The 20,488-nt window shown below is 37.0% G+C and overlaps 1 protein-coding gene across 1 annotated transcript in view; it reads left to right on the top strand.

Annotated features, from left to right (window-relative positions):
* Positions 1–20,076, top strand: part of TMEM232 (transmembrane protein 232) — a 278,358-nt gene extending 258,282 nt beyond the window's left edge. The window contains exons 13-14 of the mRNA XM_046001143.1: positions 17,925–18,018; positions 19,885–20,076. Of these exons, the coding sequence (XP_045857099.1) occupies positions 17,925–18,018; positions 19,885–20,076 (286 nt within the window). The remainder of the gene's footprint in view (positions 1–17,924; positions 18,019–19,884) is intronic.
* The last annotated feature ends 412 nt before the right edge of the window (positions 20,077–20,488 follow it).

Raw genomic sequence — 20,488 nt, forward strand, 5'->3', positions numbered from 1 at the left:
GACTTAGTACATGCTACCTACAAGAGACTTCAATTCTAAAGACACAGAGAGAGTCAAAATAAAGGGATGGAAGAGATATACCATGCAAATGAAATTTTAAAAAAAGGTAGCTGTACTGACATTGTCCAAAGTAGACTTCAAGTCAAAAACTGTAACAAGAGATAAAGAAGGTTATAACTTAATGAAAAAGGGATCAATTCATCAAGAGGACATAACAACTATAAATTTATATGCACCCAACATTGGAGCACCAAAATATATTAAGCAAATACTAAAAGATATGAAGGGAGAAACAGACAATACAATAATAGTAGGGGACTTTAATACTCTACTTTCAACAATGCATAGAACATCCAGACAGAAAAATAAAAAGGAACACTGGACTTAAATTATATTTTATACCAAATGGACCTGACATTTACATAATATTCCACCTAACAACAGCAGAGTACATATTCTTCTCAAGTTCACCTGTAGCATTCTCCAGGAGAGATCAGATGTTAGGCTACAACACATGTCTTTAGCAAATTTAAGTGGACTGGAATTATACCAAGTAGTTTCTCCAATCACAATGTTATAAAACTAAAAATCAGTAACAGAAGAAAAACTGGAATTTCTCAAATATGTGGAAGTTAACATACTCCTGAACAACCAAAGGAGCATAGAAGAAATCAAACGTGAAGTCAAAAAATACCTTTAAACAAATGAAAATGGAAACACAACATAGCAAAATTTATGGTATGCAGCAAAAGCACTTCTGAGGGAAGTTCATAGTGATAAATAACTATCTTAAGAAAAAAAGATCTCAAATGACCTACACTAATATTTCAAGGAATTAGCTAAAGAACAAAGTAAGCCTAAAGTTAGCAGAAGTAAAGAAATAGCAGATTAGAGTAGAAGTAATAAAGACCATGAAACACTAGAAGAGATTAATGAAGCTAAGATCTGTTGTTTTGAAAAGATTAGAAAAAAAATGACAAGACTTCATCTCGACTTCTCCCCCAAAAGAGAAAAAACTCAAACAAATAAGATAAATAAATGGCATTATACAAGATACTACAGAAATACAAATGATCGAGCACTTGGGTTGCTCAGTCAGTTGAGCATCTGCCTTGGGCTCAGATCATGATCCTGGAGTCCTGGGAATGAGCCCCACATCAGGCTCCCTGTTCAGCAGAAAACTGCTTCACCCTCTGCCCCTCATCTCACTCGTGTTCTTTCTCTCTACCTCTCTCAAATAAATAAATAAAATCTTGAAAGAAAAGAAATACAAAGGATCATAAAAGACTACTATGAATAATGATATTGCAAAAAATTGGATAACCTAGAAGAAATGGATACATTCCTAGAACTATAAAACTTGGCAAGTATGAATCATGAAGAAATAGAAAATATGAATAGACAATAAAAGTAAGATAATTGAATCAGTAATCAAAAAACAAAACAAAACAAAAAAAACCCTCTCAACAAAGAAAATCCCAGACCAAACAACTTGACTGGTTAATTCTACCAAACATTTAAAGAAGAATTAACATTAATCCTTCTCAAAGTTCTCCAAAAAAACTAAAGAGAAGACTCCTAAACTGATTATATGATGCCATAATTACTATATATTTTTTAAAATATTTTATGTATTTGACAGAAATCACAACCAGGCAGAGAGGCAGGCAGAGAGAGAGGAGGAAGCAGGCTCCCTGCGGAGCAGAGAGCCTAATGCGGGGCTCGATCCCAGGACCCTGGGATCATAACCTGAGCCGAAGGCAGAGGCTTTAACCCACTGCAGGTGCCCCATCCAGCATTACTATATAATACAAAAGCCAGATAAGGATACTACAAGAAAAGAAAAGTACTGGTCACTTACCCTAATGACTATAGATGCAAACCAAATTCAATAGCACATTAAAAGGGCCATACATCATGATCAAGTGTGATTTATCCCTGGGACACAGGGATGTTTCAACATATGTAGATCAATAAATGTGATAAAACACATTAATAGAATAAGATAAAATCATATGATCATCTCAATAGATGCAGAGAAGACATTTGACAAAATTCACTTTCATGATAAAAATACTCAACAATTGGGTTGACGGGACATACCACATCATGACAAAGCCCATAAATGACAAACCCACAGCTAACATTGTACTCAATGGTGAAAATATACTACTGGAAGTCCTAGCCAGAGCAAATAAGCAAGAAAATGAATTAAACTGAGGGTTTTGGAGGGGAGAGAGGTGGGGGGCTAGGTGAGCCTGGTGATGGGTATTAAGGAGGGTATGTATTGCATGGAGCACTGGGTGTGGTGAATAAACAATGAATTTTGGAACACTGAAAAATAAAGTATTGAAGTCGGAAAGAAAGTACTTAAACTGTCTTTGTTTTGCAGATGACTTGATTTTATATATAGGAAAACGAAAAGGATCCATGAAAAGCCATTAGAACTAATAAATGAATTCAGTAAAGTTGCAGGATACAAAATCAACCTACAAAATCAAGTGCTTTTCTGTGCACTGACAATGAACCAGGTAAAAAACCACCTTTTATAAAAGCATCAAAAACAATAAAATACTTAGGAATAAATTTAATCAAAGAGGTGAAAGTTCTATACACTGACAACTTTAAGAAATTATGTCTAATACATAAGAATACATATAGAAAGTTCTATACACTGACAACTTTAAGACATTGATGAAAGAAACTGAAGAGGACACAAGTAAATGGGAAGATAGTCCATGCTTAATATTATAATATTTTAACATCGTAAAAATGTCCATACTATCCAAAGCAATCTATTGATTCAATGTAATCACTCTCAAAATTTCAATGAAATTTTTCACAGAAATAGAGAAAAAAACCCTAAAATTTGTATGAAATCACAAAACACCTCCATGAGGCAAAGCAATCCTGAGAGCAAAGTTGGAGGCATTACACTTCCCAGTTTCAAGCTATATTGCAAAGTTATAATTATCAAAATATGGAATTATCAAATATAATTATCAAAATATGGAATCAAAATATGGAACTAGCATAAAAACAGAAATACAGACCAAAAAAGCAGACTCAAAAGCCCAGAAATAAACCCAGGCATATACAACTAACTAATATTTGACAAGACAGCCAAGAATACTCAGTGGAAAGAAGAGTGTCATCAATAACTGGTGCTAGGCGGTCACCAAACTCTGGAAAGAACCAAGATGCCCTTCAACGGACGAATGGATAAGGAAGATGTGGTACATATACACAATGGAGTATTATGCCTCCATCAGAAAGGATGAATACCCAACTTTTGTGGCAACATGGACGGGACTGGAAGAGATTATGCTGAGTGAAATAAGTCAAGCAGAGAAAGTCAAGTATCATATGGTTTCACTTATTTGTGGAGCATAACAAAGAACGTGGAGGACATGGGGAGATGGAGAGGAGAAGGGAGTTGAGGGAAACTGGAAGGGGAGATGAACCATGAGAGACTATGGACTCTGAATAACAACCTGAGGGTTTTGAAGGGGTGGGGGGTGGGAGGTTGGGGAACCAGGTGGTGGGTAATAGAGAGGGCACGTATTGCATGGAGCACTGGGTGCGGTGCAAAAACAATGAATACTGTTACACTGGAAATAAATAAATAAATAAATAAATAAATAAATAAATAAATTGGCGCTAGGAAAATTGAATATTCATATGCAAAATAATGAAATCAGATGCCCCTTTTATATCATTCAGAAAAATTAAAGAGAGATGGATTAAAGACTTACACATAAGAACTGAAACTGTAAAAGTCCTAGAAGAAAACAAGAAAAAAGCACCTCACCATTGGTCTTGGTAATGATTTTTTTTGCATCTGACATGAAAAGCACAGGGAACAAAAACAAAAATAAGAAAGTGGGACTACATCACACTAAAAAGCTTCTGCACAGATAAAGAAACAGTCAAAATGTGAAAAGGTGACCTGCAGAATGGGAGGAAATATTTCTAAACCATCTATAATATAAGGAGTTAATATGCGAAATGCATAAGGAACTTATATATCTTGGTAGCAAAAAATCAATCCAATTGTAAAATGGGCAAAAGACCCAAGAGACATTTTTTCCCAGAGACCTACAAATGGCCAATATGTACAAAAAAAATGTGCTCAGTATCACAAATCATCAGGGAAATGCATATCGAAACCACAAAGAAACCACACTTGTTAGAACATCTGTTATTAAAAGACAAAAGATTGTGTTGGTGAGAATGTGAAGAAAATGGAATACTTGTGCACTCTTGATGGGAACGTAAAATGAATACAGCTGTTATGGAAAATAATATGGAGTTTCCTCAGAAATTAAAAATAGACCTTCAGTGTGATCCAGCAATTCAACTTTTGGGTAAATATCAAAAGGAAACAAAATCATTACCTCAAAAAGATATCTGTACCCCCCATATTCACTGCAACACTGTTTACAATAGCCAATACATGGAAACAACCTAAGTGTCCACTGACAGACGAATAAAGAAATGTGGTATATACACATAACAGAATATTATCCAGACATAAAAAAAGAAGAAAATTCTACCATTTGTGACAGCAAGGGCTGACATTGAGGGCATTATGCTAATTTAAATATGAAGTAAGCCCAACAGAGAAAGTCAAATACTGTATCATTTTACTTATATGTGGAAACTAAAAAAGCAGAACTCATAGAAATAGAGAGTGGATTGTTATTTGCTGGGGGTGGGAGTAAAGAGGAAATAAGATGTTGAGCAAAAGGTGCAAATTTGTAATTATAAGATGACTAAGTTCTGAAGATGTAATCTATAGCATGGCAACATTATTAGCATAGTTAGCAATGCTGTGTTATGTATTTGAACTATGTTAACAATAGATCTTAAATGTTCTCATCACACACAAGAAGTTGTGTGAAGTAACTGAGGTGTAAACTAATTTTGTGGTAGCGATTTTCTAGATATATATCTGTATTTAATTATGTTGTATACCCTAAATTTGCACAGTGCTATATGTCATTTATATCTCAATAAACTTGAAATAAAAAGAAGAAACTACAATAGATCAGAGGAAGTCTTTGAGGAAATTAGTTTGTCAGAGAGAGTATTCTGGTAGCAAATAATGAAAATTTAAACATCCCAAAGCGGGGAAAGAGTATATAATTGGAACAAGTTTGGAGTTGGTGAAAAGTGATATCCACAGTGTTTTTGAGGATCATAAATCTATGATGAATCAAAGTCTATTAGAAAAAATGCCAGCCAGTGAGTCTGGGCACCCAATTTCTCTGCAAATAGATAAATGTGGGATAAAGGCACAAGTTGTTCAGTTGCTAAACAAGGTTGTAATTCTGTGGGTTGTTTAAATAATACAGTATGTTTTCCTCATTGGTTAATTCCATAGGTTATTTCAGTCTGCCTGAGATAAAAGCAATATTTTACCTGCTGAGTTGATACTTCAATGCTGAATCATAGCTCAGAGTGTGAAATTCAGGAATAAAGAGGCCTTAGATTTGGTCATGCCACATGTTCCTGGGGAATACCTCTTATGTGATGGGATGTTCACTCTATACATGTATATCCTCAGAAGACCTTGGGAACCTGAAAAAACATAACTCTGTATAAGGAACTATGTTATCCCTTGTTTTTGTTTGTTTGTGTTTTTGTTTACTAAATATTGTTGTACCTTTCTCATCCTTGACATATTAAAGAAACAGAACATGTCCTAAATGTCTTTTCTTAAGTATAGAATCATCCTATTGGGACAACCATGCATAACTCATGCAGGAAACTTTCTCTTACTCTCAGACTGTATTAAATGATGTCACCTCCCACTTCTGTAGTCTGTATAAGCCTACTTTACTATTTTAAAGCAGTTTTTTTTCAATGTACTGTAGCTATCTGTTTGCCTATCTACAGTCCATATGAACATTGAATTTCTAGAACACAGTATGCAAATTTTTTAAAAAATGATTTTTCCCCGGTCCTTATAATAACATCGCTCTTGCAATAAATGTTAAATAAATGAGTGGATGAGTGAATAAATGAGTCATCAACTCTTCCCTTAGATGTATTCTAGATTCTATCCTTCTGAGTCTACATACTTCTTGTATGAGTCCTTTGTTTTCTTCATCCCTGTCTTTGTTCTTGCCTTGTCACCTGTAATGGGTTAAACTGTATCCTCCAAAAGATATGTCCAAGTTCTAAGCCCCCATACTTGTCAGTGTGATTTTAGTTGGGTACCTAAGGTAAAGATCTCAAGATGAGATTGTCTTGAGGAGGAGTTAAGGTGGTAGAATAATAGGCAGGCCCTATGCTTGCCTCATCCTTCAAACACAGATCAATACAAAATCATTCTGAACACCCAGGAAATCAACCTAAGGGCTGAGAGAACAAACTGCACAGCTTGAGGGAGAAAAGAGGCCACGTTGTGGAAGGTAAGAGGGTGATTTGGAAGTGAAAAGGGTCACAGGGTTGTGCAGGGGAAGAAGGCCTAACGAGAGGGGAGAGGAAAAGGGAGAGGAAGACAGGGAGTGAGCAAACAAATGAGAACAAAGCACAGGGCACTGCACAGGTGAAACACTTCTCCAAAACCACTGACTGGGACAAGGATTTTTATAAGAAGTCACAAGTTTTTATAAGAAGTGGAACTCAGTGTCTCAAGTTTTGGAAGTCCCTGCTATCACCTGGATGGTTCCTGGAAAGTGTAGGGTGCTCCTATAGAGAAGGAGAGCAGAGGCTCCAGAGCAAACACAGTGGGGACCTCCTGGGTTGCACTGGGAGAGAAAGTTACCCTTCTTGGAGCGCAATTTGGAGAGGTTGCACTGCCTCTCTGGGGACAAAAGAACAAGCAGGCACCATTCAGCTGCCCATTCATCAGCTTAGGAGCAGAGGCAGCTTCTAAGGGCAGCTAACCTGGAAGTCAGTTTTTTGCTGCACCTTAACATAAAGTCCAGTCCCCTGCACATTCATTAGATTGCCCTTCTAAGAGAAAGCAGCACAAGTGACACCCCAGCAAGACCCTCTGCCAGAGGATCAGTACAGGTCCATGCCACGTGAGGTCCCTAAAATTTGAGGTTTTGAAACCCAGCCAACCCACTTGGATAAAACACGGGAGCTCTGGGCTTCCAGCTGGGTAGATAGATCAGATACAGGGTAAAGGCAGAGATTTGAGGGATGCCAGGGACAAATGAGGGAAGATTGTTCACTCTTCTGTGAGGGCTTCCTAAATAGCAGCAGGCCCAAATTCCCCTGTGGACAAGAGAGCTATTTTTACTCCTGCCCATCAGCACAGGCAACTTCAGTGAGAGGCACAGTGCTCAAAGTAGAGGCTTGAACCACTTACAGCAAGCCACGCCTCCTGCACCCTGCAGGTACTTTTTCACTAGGGCAAGAGTGCCTAAAATAAGAGCAGCAGTGGGCCCGTCCCCCAGAACACCAGCAGCACCTTCTCTGCCTCCAGCAGCACACAAACAAGTCTATTGACCATAGACTTCTGCAAAGCTCCAGCCCTAGGGGAAAATAGGATCTAGTCTCTTTTAACAAGCAGACACCTAATTAAAACTCACCATACAGTGGAAAAGGTCCAAACACTCACCCCTGTAGAGAAGGAGAAACTGCAGAGGACTGGCCTGAGAGAAGGAGCAGCCAAAGCACAGAAGTGAACAGCATATACCAGAAACACTTCCTGAAGCCCCAGGCCTTGCACAGCATATGACATCTTGTTTTTATAGCCATTTCTCTCAGGAGCAGGAAACATAAGAGGCTTTCCTAACCCACAGAAGACAGAGACCCAGACAAAATGCCAAGATGGAGGAATTCACCCCCAAAGAAAAAAGAAGAGGTCACAGCTAGGGATCCACTCAAAACAGATTTAAGTAATGTGCCTGGACAGAATTTAAGTCAGCAATCATAAGGATACTAGCTGGAAGCCAAGAAGACACCAAGGAGTCTCTTACCACAGAGACAGAAGATCTCAAAACAAGTCAGGCTGAAGTTTAAAAAAAAAAAATGCTATAACCAAGATGAAAAAGTGACTAGATGTAATGATCACAAGGATGGAAGAGGCACAGGAACGAATAAGTGATGTAGAAGATAAAATTATGGAAAATAGTGAAGCTGAAAAGAAGAGGGAAAGAAAAATATTGGATCATGACTGTAGACTTAGGGAACTCAGCAACTCCATAAGACATAAAAACATATCATAGGGGTATCAGAAGAAGAGATGGAAAAGGAGCAGTTTATTTGAGCAATTTATAGCTAAAACCCCTAATCTGGGGAAGAAAAGGGACATCCAAATCCAGTGAACTCCCACCAAAATCAACAAAAGCAAGCCAACACCAAGATACATTGCCACAGTAAATTTTTCAAAATACAGAGATAAGGAAAGAATCCTGAAAGCAGCAAGCTAAAAGAAGTCTCTATTCTACAGGGAGGACAACAAGGTTAGCAGCATATCTCTCCACATGGAAACTGGGCAGGCCAGAAGAGACTGGCATGATCTATTCCACCAGCTGAATGGGAAAAATATGCAGCCATGAAGACTTTATCCAGCAAGGCTGTCCTTCAGCATAGAAGGAGAGATAAAGAGGTTCCCAGACAAAAACTAAAGGAGTTCGTGGCTTCTAAGCCAGCCCTTTAAGGAATAGTAAAGGGGACTCTTCGAGTGGAAAGAAAGACTAAAAGCAAGAAAGACTAGAAAGGAACAGAGAAAATATCCAGGAACAGTGACTTAACAGGTAACACAATGGCACTAATTCATATCCATCAATAATCACTCTGAACGTAAATGGACTAACTACTCCAATCAAAAGATGTGGGGTATCAGAATGGATTGAAAAAACAAGACCCATCTATTTGCTGCCCACAAGAGACTCATTTTGATCTAAAGACACCTGCAAATTGAAAATGCAGGGGTGGAGAACTATTTGTCATGGTAATGGACATCAAAAGAAAGCTGGAGTAGCTATACTTATATCAGACAACCAGATTTTATTTTTATTTTTTTTAAAGATTTTATTTATTTATCTGACAGAGAGAGATCACAAGTAGGCAGAGAGGCAGGCAGAGAGAGGGAGGGGGAAGCAGGCTCCCCGCTGAGCAGAGAGCCCGATATGGGGCTCGATCCCAGGACCCTGAGATCATGACCCGAGCGAAAGCACAGGCTTAACCCACCAAGCCACCCAGGCTCCCCAGACAACTAGATTTTAAATCAAAGACTGTCACTAGAGATGAAGAAAGGCACTATATTACAATAAGGGGGGTCTATCCAACAAGAAGATGTAACAATTGTAAATATGTAAGCCCCAACTCAGAAATACCCAAATATAGTAATCAATTAATAACAAACATAAACTCATCAATAACAATACAATAACAGTAGGGACTTTAACACCCTACTTACAACAATGGACAGATCATCTATGCAGAAGATCAACAAGGAAACCATGGCTCTGAATGACACATTGGACCAGATGGACTTAACAAGTATATTCAGAACATTTCATCCTAAAGCAGCAGAATACTCATTTGAGTATACATGGAACAGTCTCCAGAATAGATCACACACTGGGTTACAAATCAGGCCTCAACAAGTACAAAAAGATTGAGATCATACCAAGTATACTTTCAGACCACAACACCATGAAACTTGAAGTTAACCACAAGAAAAATTTGGAAAGACCAAAAGTACATGGAGGTTGAAGACCATGCTACTAAAGAATGAATGGGTCAACCGGGAAATTAAAGAAGAAAGAAGAAAATACACAGAAACAAATGAAAATGAAAACACAATGTTAGAGAACTTTGGGATGCAGCAAAAGCAGTCATAAGAGAGAAGTACATTGTAATACAGGATTACCTCAAGCAAGAAATATCTCAAATACACAACCTAACCTTACACCTACAGACACTAGAGAAGGGAAAGCAAATAAAGTCTAAAGCCAGCAGAAGGGAAATATTGAGGATTAAAGCAAAAATAAATGATATAGAAACAAACAAAAACAGTAGAAAAGATGAATAAAACTAGGAGCTGGTTCTTTGAAAGACTTAACAAAACTGATAACCCTTTAGCCAGATTTATCAAAAATAAAAGAGAAAGGACCCAAATAAAATCACAAATGAAAGAGGAAAGATCACAACCAACACCACAGAAATATAAGTAAGCAATTATGAGAGTATTATGAAGAATCATATAGCAACGAATGGGGCAATCTAGAAGAAATGGATGAATTCCTAGAAACATATGAACTACCAAAACTAAAATAGGAAGAAATAGAAAATTTGAACAGTGGGGTGCCTGGGTGGCTCAGTGGGTTAAAGCCTCTGCCTTCTGCTCAGGTCATGATCCCAGGGTTCTGGGATCGAGCCCCGCATCGGGCTCTCTGCTCCGCAGGGAGCCTGCTTCCTCCTCTCTCTCTGCCTGCTTCTCTGCCTAGTTGTGATTTCTCTCTGTCAAATAAATAAAAAAAAGAAAGAAAGAAAATTTGAGCTGTCCTATAACCAGCAAAGACAGCAAATCAGTAATCAAAAATCTCTTAACAATGTCCAGGGCCAAGTGGCTTCCTAGGGGAATTCTACCAAACATTTAAGAAAAGTTCAGAGGTGCCTGGGTAGCTCAGTTGGTTAAGTGGCTGCCTTTGGCTCAGATCACAATCCCAGCATCCTGGAATTGAGCCCCGCATTGGACTCCCTGCTCAGTGGAGAGCCTGCTTCTCCCTCTGCCTGCTGCTCTGCCTGCTGGTGCTTTCTCGCTCTCTCTTTGTCAAATAAATAAATAAAATCTTAAAAAAAAAAAATAAGAGTTCATTCCTATTTTTCTCAAACTGATCCAAAAAATAGAAATGATGGGATCAAAAAAATAGAAAGGAGGGCACTTGTCATATTGAACACTGGGTGTTGCATGTAAGTGATGAATCACTGAACTCTACTCCTGAAAAAAATGATGCACTGAATGTTAGAGTTTAAATAAAAATTAAAGAAATATATAAAAATGTAAGTGAAAGGAAAACTTCCAATCTCATTCTAAGAGGCCAGCACTACCTTGATTCCAAAACCAAAGACCCCTACCAAAAAGGATTCCAAACCATTATCCTTGATGAACATGGATGCAAAAATTCTCAACAAAATACCAGCAAATTGAATCCTGCAGTACATTAAAAGAATTATTCACCACAGTCAAGTCGGACTTATTTCTGGGCTGCAAGTCTAGTTTAATATTTGCAAATAGATCAATGTGATATACTACATTAATAAAAGAAAGGATAAGGCCACATAATCCTCTCAATAGATGAATAAAAAGCATTTGATCAAGTACAGAATACATTCTTGATTAAAATTCTCAACAAAGTAGGAATAGAGGCAACATACCTCAATGTCATTAAAGGCCACATATCATCCTCAATGGGGAAAAACAGAATTTTTCTTCTATGGTCGGGAACAAGATAGGGATGTCCATCCATTCTCACCACAATTATTTACCATAGTATTAGAAGTCCTAGCCTAAGAAATCAGACAACAAAAAGGAACAGAAGTCATCCAAAATGGTAAGGAAGAAGTCAAACTTTGTCATTTGCAGATGACATGATACTGTATGTAAAAAACCTGGAAGACTCCACTAAAAATTACTAGAACCGATACATGAATTCGGCAAAGTTGTAGGATAAAAAAATCAATGTACAGAAACCTGTTGCATTTCTTTTCACCAATAATGAAGCAGCAAAAAGAGAAATCAAAGAATTGATCCCATTTACAACTGCACCAAAAACCACAGGCTACCCAGGAATAAACCTAACAAAAGAGGTAAAAGATTTGTACTCTGGAGGGAGGTTGGGGCAACCTGAGGGTTTTGAAGGGTCAGGGGTGGGAGGTTGGGGGAACAGGTGGTGGGTAATGGGGAGGGCACGTTTTGCATGGAGCACTGGGTGTTGTGCAAAAAGAATGAATACTGTTACGCTGAAAAAAAATAAATAAAATGGAAAACCTAAAAAAAAAAAAAAAAGATTTGTACTCTGAAAACCATAGAACACTTATGAAAGAATTTGAGGATGATACAAAGAAATGGAAAAACATCCCATGCTAATGGCTTGGAAGAACAAATATTATTAAAATATCTATACTACCCAAAGCAATCTACAGATACAATGCAATCTGTACCAAAATACCACCAGCATTTTTCAGAGCTACAAAAAATAATCCTAAAATGTGTATGGAATCACAAAAGACTCTGAATAGCCAAAGCTACCTTGAAAAAGAAAAGCAAAGCTGGAGGCATCATGATTTTGGACTTTAAGCAATATTATAAAGCTGTGGTCATCAACATAGGATGGAACTGGTATAAAAACAGACACATAGATCAATGGAAGAGAAAGTCCAACAGAAAGTTCAGAAATGAACCCACAACTATATGCTCAATTAATCTTTGACAAAGTTAAGAATATACAATGGAAAAAAAGACAGTCTTTTTTTTTTCCATTTTATTTATTTTTTCAGCGTAACAGTATTCATTCTTTTTGCACAACACCCAGTGCTCCATGCAAAACGTGCCCTCCCCATTACCCACCACCTGTTCCCCCAACCTCCCACCCCTGACCCTTCAAAACCCTCAGGTTGTTTTTCAGAGACCATAGTCTCTTATGGTTCGCCTCCCCTTCCAATTTTTTTTTTTAATAAACATATAATGTATTTTTATCCCCAGGGGTACAGGTCTGTGAATTGCCAGGTTCACTTCACAGCACTCACGATAGCACTTACCCTCCCCAATGTCCATAGCCCCCTCCCCCTCTCCCAATCCCACCTCCCCCCAGCAACCCCCAGTTTGTTTTGTGAGATTAAGAGTCATTTATGGTTTGTCTCCCTCCCAATCCCATCTTGTTTCATTTATTCTTCTCCTATCCCCCTAACCCCCCATGTTGCTTCTCCATGTCCTCATATCAGGGAGATCATATGATAGTTGTCTTTCTCCGATTGACTTATTTCACTAAGCATGATACGCTCTAGTTCCAAAAAAGACAGTCTTTTTAACAAATGCTGTTGGGAAAACTGGACAGCCACATGCAGAATAATGAAACTGTACTACTTTCTTATGCCATACACAAAAATAAATTCAAAGTGGATGAAAGACCTAAATTTAAGACAGAAAACTATCAAAGTCCTGGAGGGGATGACAGGCAGCAACCTCTGTGACATTGGCCATACCAACTTCTTGCTAAGGCACATCTCTAAAGGCAAGGGAAACAAAAGCAAAAATGAATTATTGGAACTTCAAGATAAAAAGCTTCTGCACAGCAAAGGAAATAGTCAACAAAACTAAAAGGCAACCTGCAGAATGGGAGAAGATATTTGCAAATGACATATTTGATAAAGGGTTGGTATCCAGAATCTATAAAGAACTTATCAAACTCAACACTCAAAAAACAAATAATCCAGTCAACAAATGGGCAGAAGACATGAACAGACATTTCTTGAAAGACATACAAATGGCTAACAGACACATGAAAAAGTGCTCAACATCCCTAGCCATCAGGGAATTACAAATCAAAACTACAATGAGTTACTACCTCACACCTGTCAGAACGGCTAAAATCAACAACACAGGAAACAACACATGTTAGGGAGGATGTGGAAAAATGAGAACCCTCTTATACTGTTGCTGGAACTGTAAACTGGTGTAGGCACTCTGGAAAATAGTATGGAGTTTCCTCAAAAAGTTAAAAATAAAACTACCCTACAACCTAGCAATTTTACTACTAAGTATTTACACAAGGAATACAAAAATACTGATTTGAAGGGGCACATACACCCTAATGTTTATAGCAGCATTGTCAACAATAGCCAAATTATAGAAAGAGCCCAATGTCCATCAACTGATGAATGTATAAAGAAGATGTGTTGTGTCTCTCTCTCTGTGTGTATGCATATATATAAAATGGAATATTACTCAGCCATCAAAAACAATGAACTCTTACTATTTGGAAGGACATGTATGGAGCTGGAATGTATTATGCTAAGTGAAATAAGACAATCAGAGAAAGACAACATAAGATATCACTCATATGTGGAATTTAAGAAACAAAACAGAAGAATGTAGTGGAAAAAAAGAGAGGAAGCAAATCATAAGAGACTGTTTTAGGGTTGATGGAGGGGAGGTGGGGTTGGGCTAAATGGATGATGGGTATTAAGGAAGGCACTTCCTATGATAAGCAATGGGTGTTGTATGTTAGTGATGTATCACAAAATTCTATTCCTAAAACCATGTTAACTAACTAGAATTTAAATAAAAACTTAATAATAAAAAGATCATCTTGAAATCGGGTGTGAAAGAAAAATTACACCAGAAATTAAAGATTTTATTCAAGTCTTGGAATAGAGGAAAGAGATTGAATTCAACTCCCATGAAACAAAAGACAGGAGGATTTTCAAGTGCTGAGGTGAGGTAGTGGAAAAGTACCAGAGGATGTTAGAGGAGAGGGTAGTCAATGTGATGAGGTCATCTATGCTTGCTCTCTGTCACTTTCTAACTTAGGCTCCCACTCTACCACAAAGACTAGAAGATAGGGGCACTATATATCTTGATTGATTGCATTTTAAAGGGATGACCAGGGGCCTAGGGTCAGGAAGAAGCCTGTCTAAGGTCTGGTCAAGCTTAGGGGAAAGTTAAGGCTCTCTTTCTCATGTGGGCCTTAAATCCAAAGACAGTGTCTCCTTGTGTTCTTACAAGAGAAAGAGAGAAAAGACATACAGAGACACAGAAGGAGAAGGCCATGTGAAGACAGAGAAATATGAGTGTGTTGTGTGCATAATCCAAGAAATGCTAAGGATTTCTGACAGCCATCAGAGGCTAAGGCATGGAATATATTTTCCCCAGAGCCTCCAGAGGAACCAACGCTCCCAATACCTTGATTTAGGTTTTTTGGATTCAAGGACTGTGAGAGAATGGATTTTTTAAAGCCCATCAGTTGTGGTAATTTGTTATGGCAAACTAGGATTGTTATATAACAGCTTTCTGACAGGTTTCTTTCCAGTTCCCATTTAACTCCAAACATCAAAATTGTACATCTCATTAATGACTTGTTTTGTACTCTATTCCTTTTTTTAATTTTCTCTCATTTTTCCTCCTTATTAAGTACCAGCCAAAAGCCATGGCTTCCTCCTTTACATTCTTTTAATAATGCTGATGATAAGAATGATACAGCTGAAACTTATTTAGTATTTGTTCCACCAAACAAGCTTTATGCATTTTCCTTTCTAAACCTCATCAAAACAAGGCAAGTACTATTATTTTTTACATTAAAAATGGAGACATTGAGGACCAGAGGGGTTAAATAGTACTAAGTGGCAGAATGGAAATTTGCTTTGAGATCGGACTACAGAGCCCACATGCTTAATGATTTTACTATATTTTTCAGTTTAATCATTGAATGTTTGTTTCATGTTGCCTTCTAATAACTATGCATTTTTCTTTTTTAGTATATTCAACAGAGATAACAAAAATCAGATGCACAAGCATATCCATTTAATCTTCCCTTTTAAAGTTTTTCTAATATTATTTATATTGTGATGCATTTCTTTTGACTTTATTAATCAGGAAATAATTGAGGCAAATTGTGTGAATACTTTTAACCTTTAAATAATTTAAAAGTTCTGTCTTATCTTTTTTTTTAAGATTTTTTTTTTTTTTTTGAGATAGAGTGAGAGTGAGAGAGAGAGAGAAAGAATGCACAGGCAGGAGGAGAAGAGGGAGAAGCAGACTTCACACTGAGAAGGGAACCTGATGCAGGGCTTCATCCCAGGACCCTGTGATCATGACCTGAGCTGAAGGCAGCTGCTTAACCGAGGCCCCAGGCACCCCTTGGGTATTTTTTATAGCATTTAGCACAATTCTTTGAATGTTAGAAGTACCCAAAATTTCATTAAATGAGTATATTTAACCCAAGTATCAGCTCCCAGTTGTCCCCCAATTTCCCAACATTCTAGAATTGTATTTTCCTTCAGTGTTCTAATATAATGGCACAGGTCCCTATTGTACATGCAGTGGAAAGCCCATTGCTCTTCTGCCCCAAGCTTCCGAATCTCAGGAGTTGGGAGAGGAGTTCATATATGCTCCCTGTTACCTACCACTTGAGTTGTTTTCCTTTTGAACTCCTGATTTTAGCTTCATTCTGTGACTTGTCTCCTGAGACTGCCATCCTCCTGTCCTGGGCACTGTTCCACTGACAAGAAAGTGCTGTCTGGTAGACTCCTGCTGATTGTCTGGGGTGTAAAGGGGATGAAATCATATCAGACTTATTCTTCCAATAATTCAGCAAACATACAAACATTCATTGAGTGTTTAGTAGCACTGTGCTGGGCACTGGGGAGACCAATGATAACCAAACAAATCAAAGTTCTCACATGCACGTAGCTCATACTCAAGTGAGAAAAACTAAACTCCCACAGATGCACATAGGAATATAAAATTACAACTGAGGTAAGTGTGATGAAGGAAAGGCCCATGGTAGATTGAGAACTACGGCAGTGGCTTGAACAGAGAGCAGAAGGATATTAGCCAGACCTGTGGCAGAAAAGGTTGGGGGATATGGGCACTGAAGAAAGGATGACAGCACATGCAAACGAACAAGAGTAGGGTGAAGCAAGGTACACTGCAGCAACTATAAAAAAGCCCATTGCTAGGGATCCACAAACCTAGGCCAAGAAGAGAGAGGAGTGAGTCTGGAGAAAACAAGCAAAGTCACTTTACCAATGGCACAGTTTACTTCAGGCTTCTTTAACAACAAGTGGGATCTTAATTCTAAAGTTAATTGAGAGTTAGTGAACAGTTCAAAGTAGGGGATTGACATGATACCATTTGTATTCTGAAAAACAACAACAACAACAAAACCTCTGGCTACTGTATACAGACAAGAACTAAAAGGGTGAGGCATAATGGATGTTAGGGATTCTTAAAAGGAGGTATTGGTCCAGGTGAAAGATGATGGCTTAGAGTAGAGAAATGATGGTAGAGATGAAGATAAATGATAAGATTTGAGAAGTATAATTCAAGAGGACCTAGTGATATGTGGGAAGCATAGGATGTCAAAAATATAAAGTTTGCTAAAAATGGTATAGGCAGCAAATTGCAAAAAAAAATACATGTTCAACACTGCCATCTTAAAAAGTAATCAGACTTTTGAATATGGGAAATTTTCATGCTATGTCTCTTCTTAGCCTGTTGCCCAAGAGCTTTTCCTTTACACCTACTTACTTTTCTTTAAAACCACACTTTCTACCAACATTTTGTTGCTTTACATATTTCTAGACTCACAATCATTTCTTCATAATAACTTTAACATAATACACCTATTAAGTGGACAGTTAGCAGTAAATCTCCACTACTTTAGGGCCTAGATTTGCACTGCCAACACTTCTATTGAACTGCTGCTAAACTGCCTGCTGTAGTTTCACACTTAGCACTAAAAAGGCCTTGCGGAAGAACTGAAACCAAACCTTTTTTTTTTAGTATATCTTAGGTCAAATTCTTAGGCTTAGACTTTCACCAGAACTTCCATGGTCACAAAGTTGTGTGTGACTATGGTTATTTTCATCTCTCCATTGAGTCAAATTATTTCAGGCTTCCTTTAACCCTTCATATCCTAACATCTCCTGTTATTGACCAGCTGTAGTATTTATACCTCCTAGAAGAAAATTACTTTTTTCATTATTTTCTAGTTCTCATACTATATGTATGTATTCCCTACCCTTCGAAATGTCAGTTTAGGTATCCCTAAATGGCTTGCAGAAACTAAAAGCTATATATAATTCTCTACGAAGAACAGAATAACTGAAGTACTTAATGTTAACAAGGTAGAATCAAAATGCTTAGTATGAAATGACTTCCAAATCCATACATTTCTTGGAGAAGGAGTATCTATACTTAATACTGGATTTCTTCTTGTGCTCTTTTGAAGGGAACATCCTTTTGTATCAGAACTTCCCCTGTTTTCTTACCCGGATTTCTTCACCAGGGCTGATGAAGAGTTGGCAAGAATCACTGACCATCATGTAAGACTGAATTCCTTAAATTAGCAACAAAAGCTTTATTCTTTAAAGGCACTTTGAATTAGAAAATGTAGTTCTGAGACTGAGACATTAACACGTGGAACTTAAAAATAAGGCCATGATTGGGCTTTGTCAAACTTAATTATATCTTACTGTGCTATCTATATACTGTACTGCCTTTATTGGGTTACAGCAAATTTGGCTTTCTGTCATTTGTGAAATACTAGCTCCATCCTGTTTCCTGAATTAGTACTGATTTCTTGGGACAAAGATCTGATATTGAAAACTGATGTCTTTTAAGCAGTGTAGTTTTTGTAACAGAACAAAAATCTTTTGACTCAATTTTTGATGACCATTCTTTACCCTTGAAATATAAGATGGGCTTTAATCACTTTATTCTTGATATGACCATAGAAGATTATTCACTTATGACACTTTAATTCACTGGGCTATATTTAGTTGATGATTTCTTAGGAAATCATTTTATAACTGCTTCTTTTTAGGAGTAGAGTTGCAATAGGAGAAAAAGTATTTTCTGTTTTACTTATAATATAGTATGGACTAAATAGCATATAGAATGTGTTTAAATTCTTAAGAATTAGCCCTCTGTTGATTTTCCACAATGTAAAGATCAAGGTCATGAAGTACACTGAAATCTCTCATATAAGACAGTTTAGTTGTTTTTGTTTATAGATACTGTCATTATTACACCAACCACACTTTTACGCTACAATGTAAGATCAGTAGTTTTGTCAAACAGTAATATTATTCAGTTATATGACAAAAATTATGTCACAGATGGCTACATAGTTATCAAGGTAACTTTGTATTTAAAATTTAACTGGGAATAAGAAAAGTGAATATGGTTTTATTAAACTTTTTGTTTAATATTTACTCTGAGTATGTTTTTAAAAAAGTTACTGCCTTTGGAAGACTGAGATTTGTTGTAAATTCTGTGGCTTAGTCCTGCTTATTAGTATCTGTAGAACCCAAATAATAGTTATAATCTAGCACTGGTATATAGTAATTTGTAAGTTAATTGATAGGTCACTAAGCATAGTCTGGTTGTCTGTGAGTATGGATGGGCTGAGGGTAACAAAATAAGAAATAAGCAAGGGTAGAAGTATCTTTTGCAATTTCCAACATTTCATGCTAAGGGTCATTTTGTCCTGAAATTTTTTACCCAGCTTGAAGACAGATTACCACCTCTTTCACCACTTCCTTCATTAAAGATAGTAGAAGGGAAGTAGGGTCCTCATGATGATGATGTTTGGCTGGTTTGCAGTCCTTATTTCCAACTACTGAATCCTACAACTTTTGCCTCCACATAATGCTGTTATTGTCAACAATTAACATATTCCATGGAGATGAATCCCTTAGAAGTCTTTGTATTTGTCTGTTGCAGAATCAGCATTTGTCTGCTCATCAGTTTCATTTTCTACCCCATATGTAATCACAGTTTTGCCTTTCACCTTAATTTGTTTTTTCTTTTTGTTTTGCTTTGGCTTGATTTTTCATTTTATGATTCCATGCTATCGTGTAAATACCAATATTGATTAAGAAGTGAAATTCCTTTGTAATATAAAAATGTAAACCCTATTGTCTCTTCTTTTTAATGGTTTATTATTATTAAGAGCAAATATGGTTTCTTTTGTTTTGTGGGGGAGGGAGTAAGACTTACATAATTTCTAATAGAGGGCTTGTATATTTTTCCGGTTATTTTTGGGTTTAAATTCCTCAAGAATATCTGTGAGAAAAACTGAGAAGATAATTGGATATGGAATCTGCATTTTGAAAAGATAAATTAATATATTTAGTAATTTTTTTCATGGAAAATCATATGTAAATGACACTTTCTCTCTGTGACAGTGGCAGAAAGAGCTAAAGATTCGACAGAAAGAAGATTCAATATGTGAGGCCCAAGAACGTAAAGACAAAGAGTTAAAGGACAAAAATCACTTCAGAGAAATTATGAAGAGAAGAGAAGAGAAACTACACAAGCAAACCAAACCCTATGAGCTTCCTCCTAGGAATGAATTAATTTCATTAGAAATAACATAACCCCAAAATTGAAGTCCATATGCCAGAAATTGCATGAAAGAGACCAAGATAGCTAGATGTTAGGAAAATCTTCTTCTAATTATCTAGAAGCCATTTCTTCGGAGTTGTTATCCTGGTGCAGACTCTTTAATAGTTTTATCTTCGTCCTAAATTAGCAGCTCTTAATCACATTTGAGTGAAGTGATTTTACTAGTTAAACATTTTCAAGAGGATGTCTAGAGCTCTTCCTAATTGACTTTTTTCTTTTGATCATACAGCATCTTTAATGATTCTCAGAGTATTGATTTTCAGTGGACCGTTAGATGGAAATGGATTGTAAATTATTAATGAGTCACATTTAAGAATTATTCCTTGAAAATAGAATGAGCACCAACTGATACTCCTATGTTAACTATTATTACAAATAAAAGAA

Source organism: Meles meles, chromosome 3, assembly GCF_922984935.1.
Source record: "Meles meles chromosome 3, mMelMel3.1 paternal haplotype, whole genome shotgun sequence".
NCBI classification, from domain to species: domain Eukaryota; kingdom Metazoa; phylum Chordata; class Mammalia; order Carnivora; family Mustelidae; genus Meles; species Meles meles.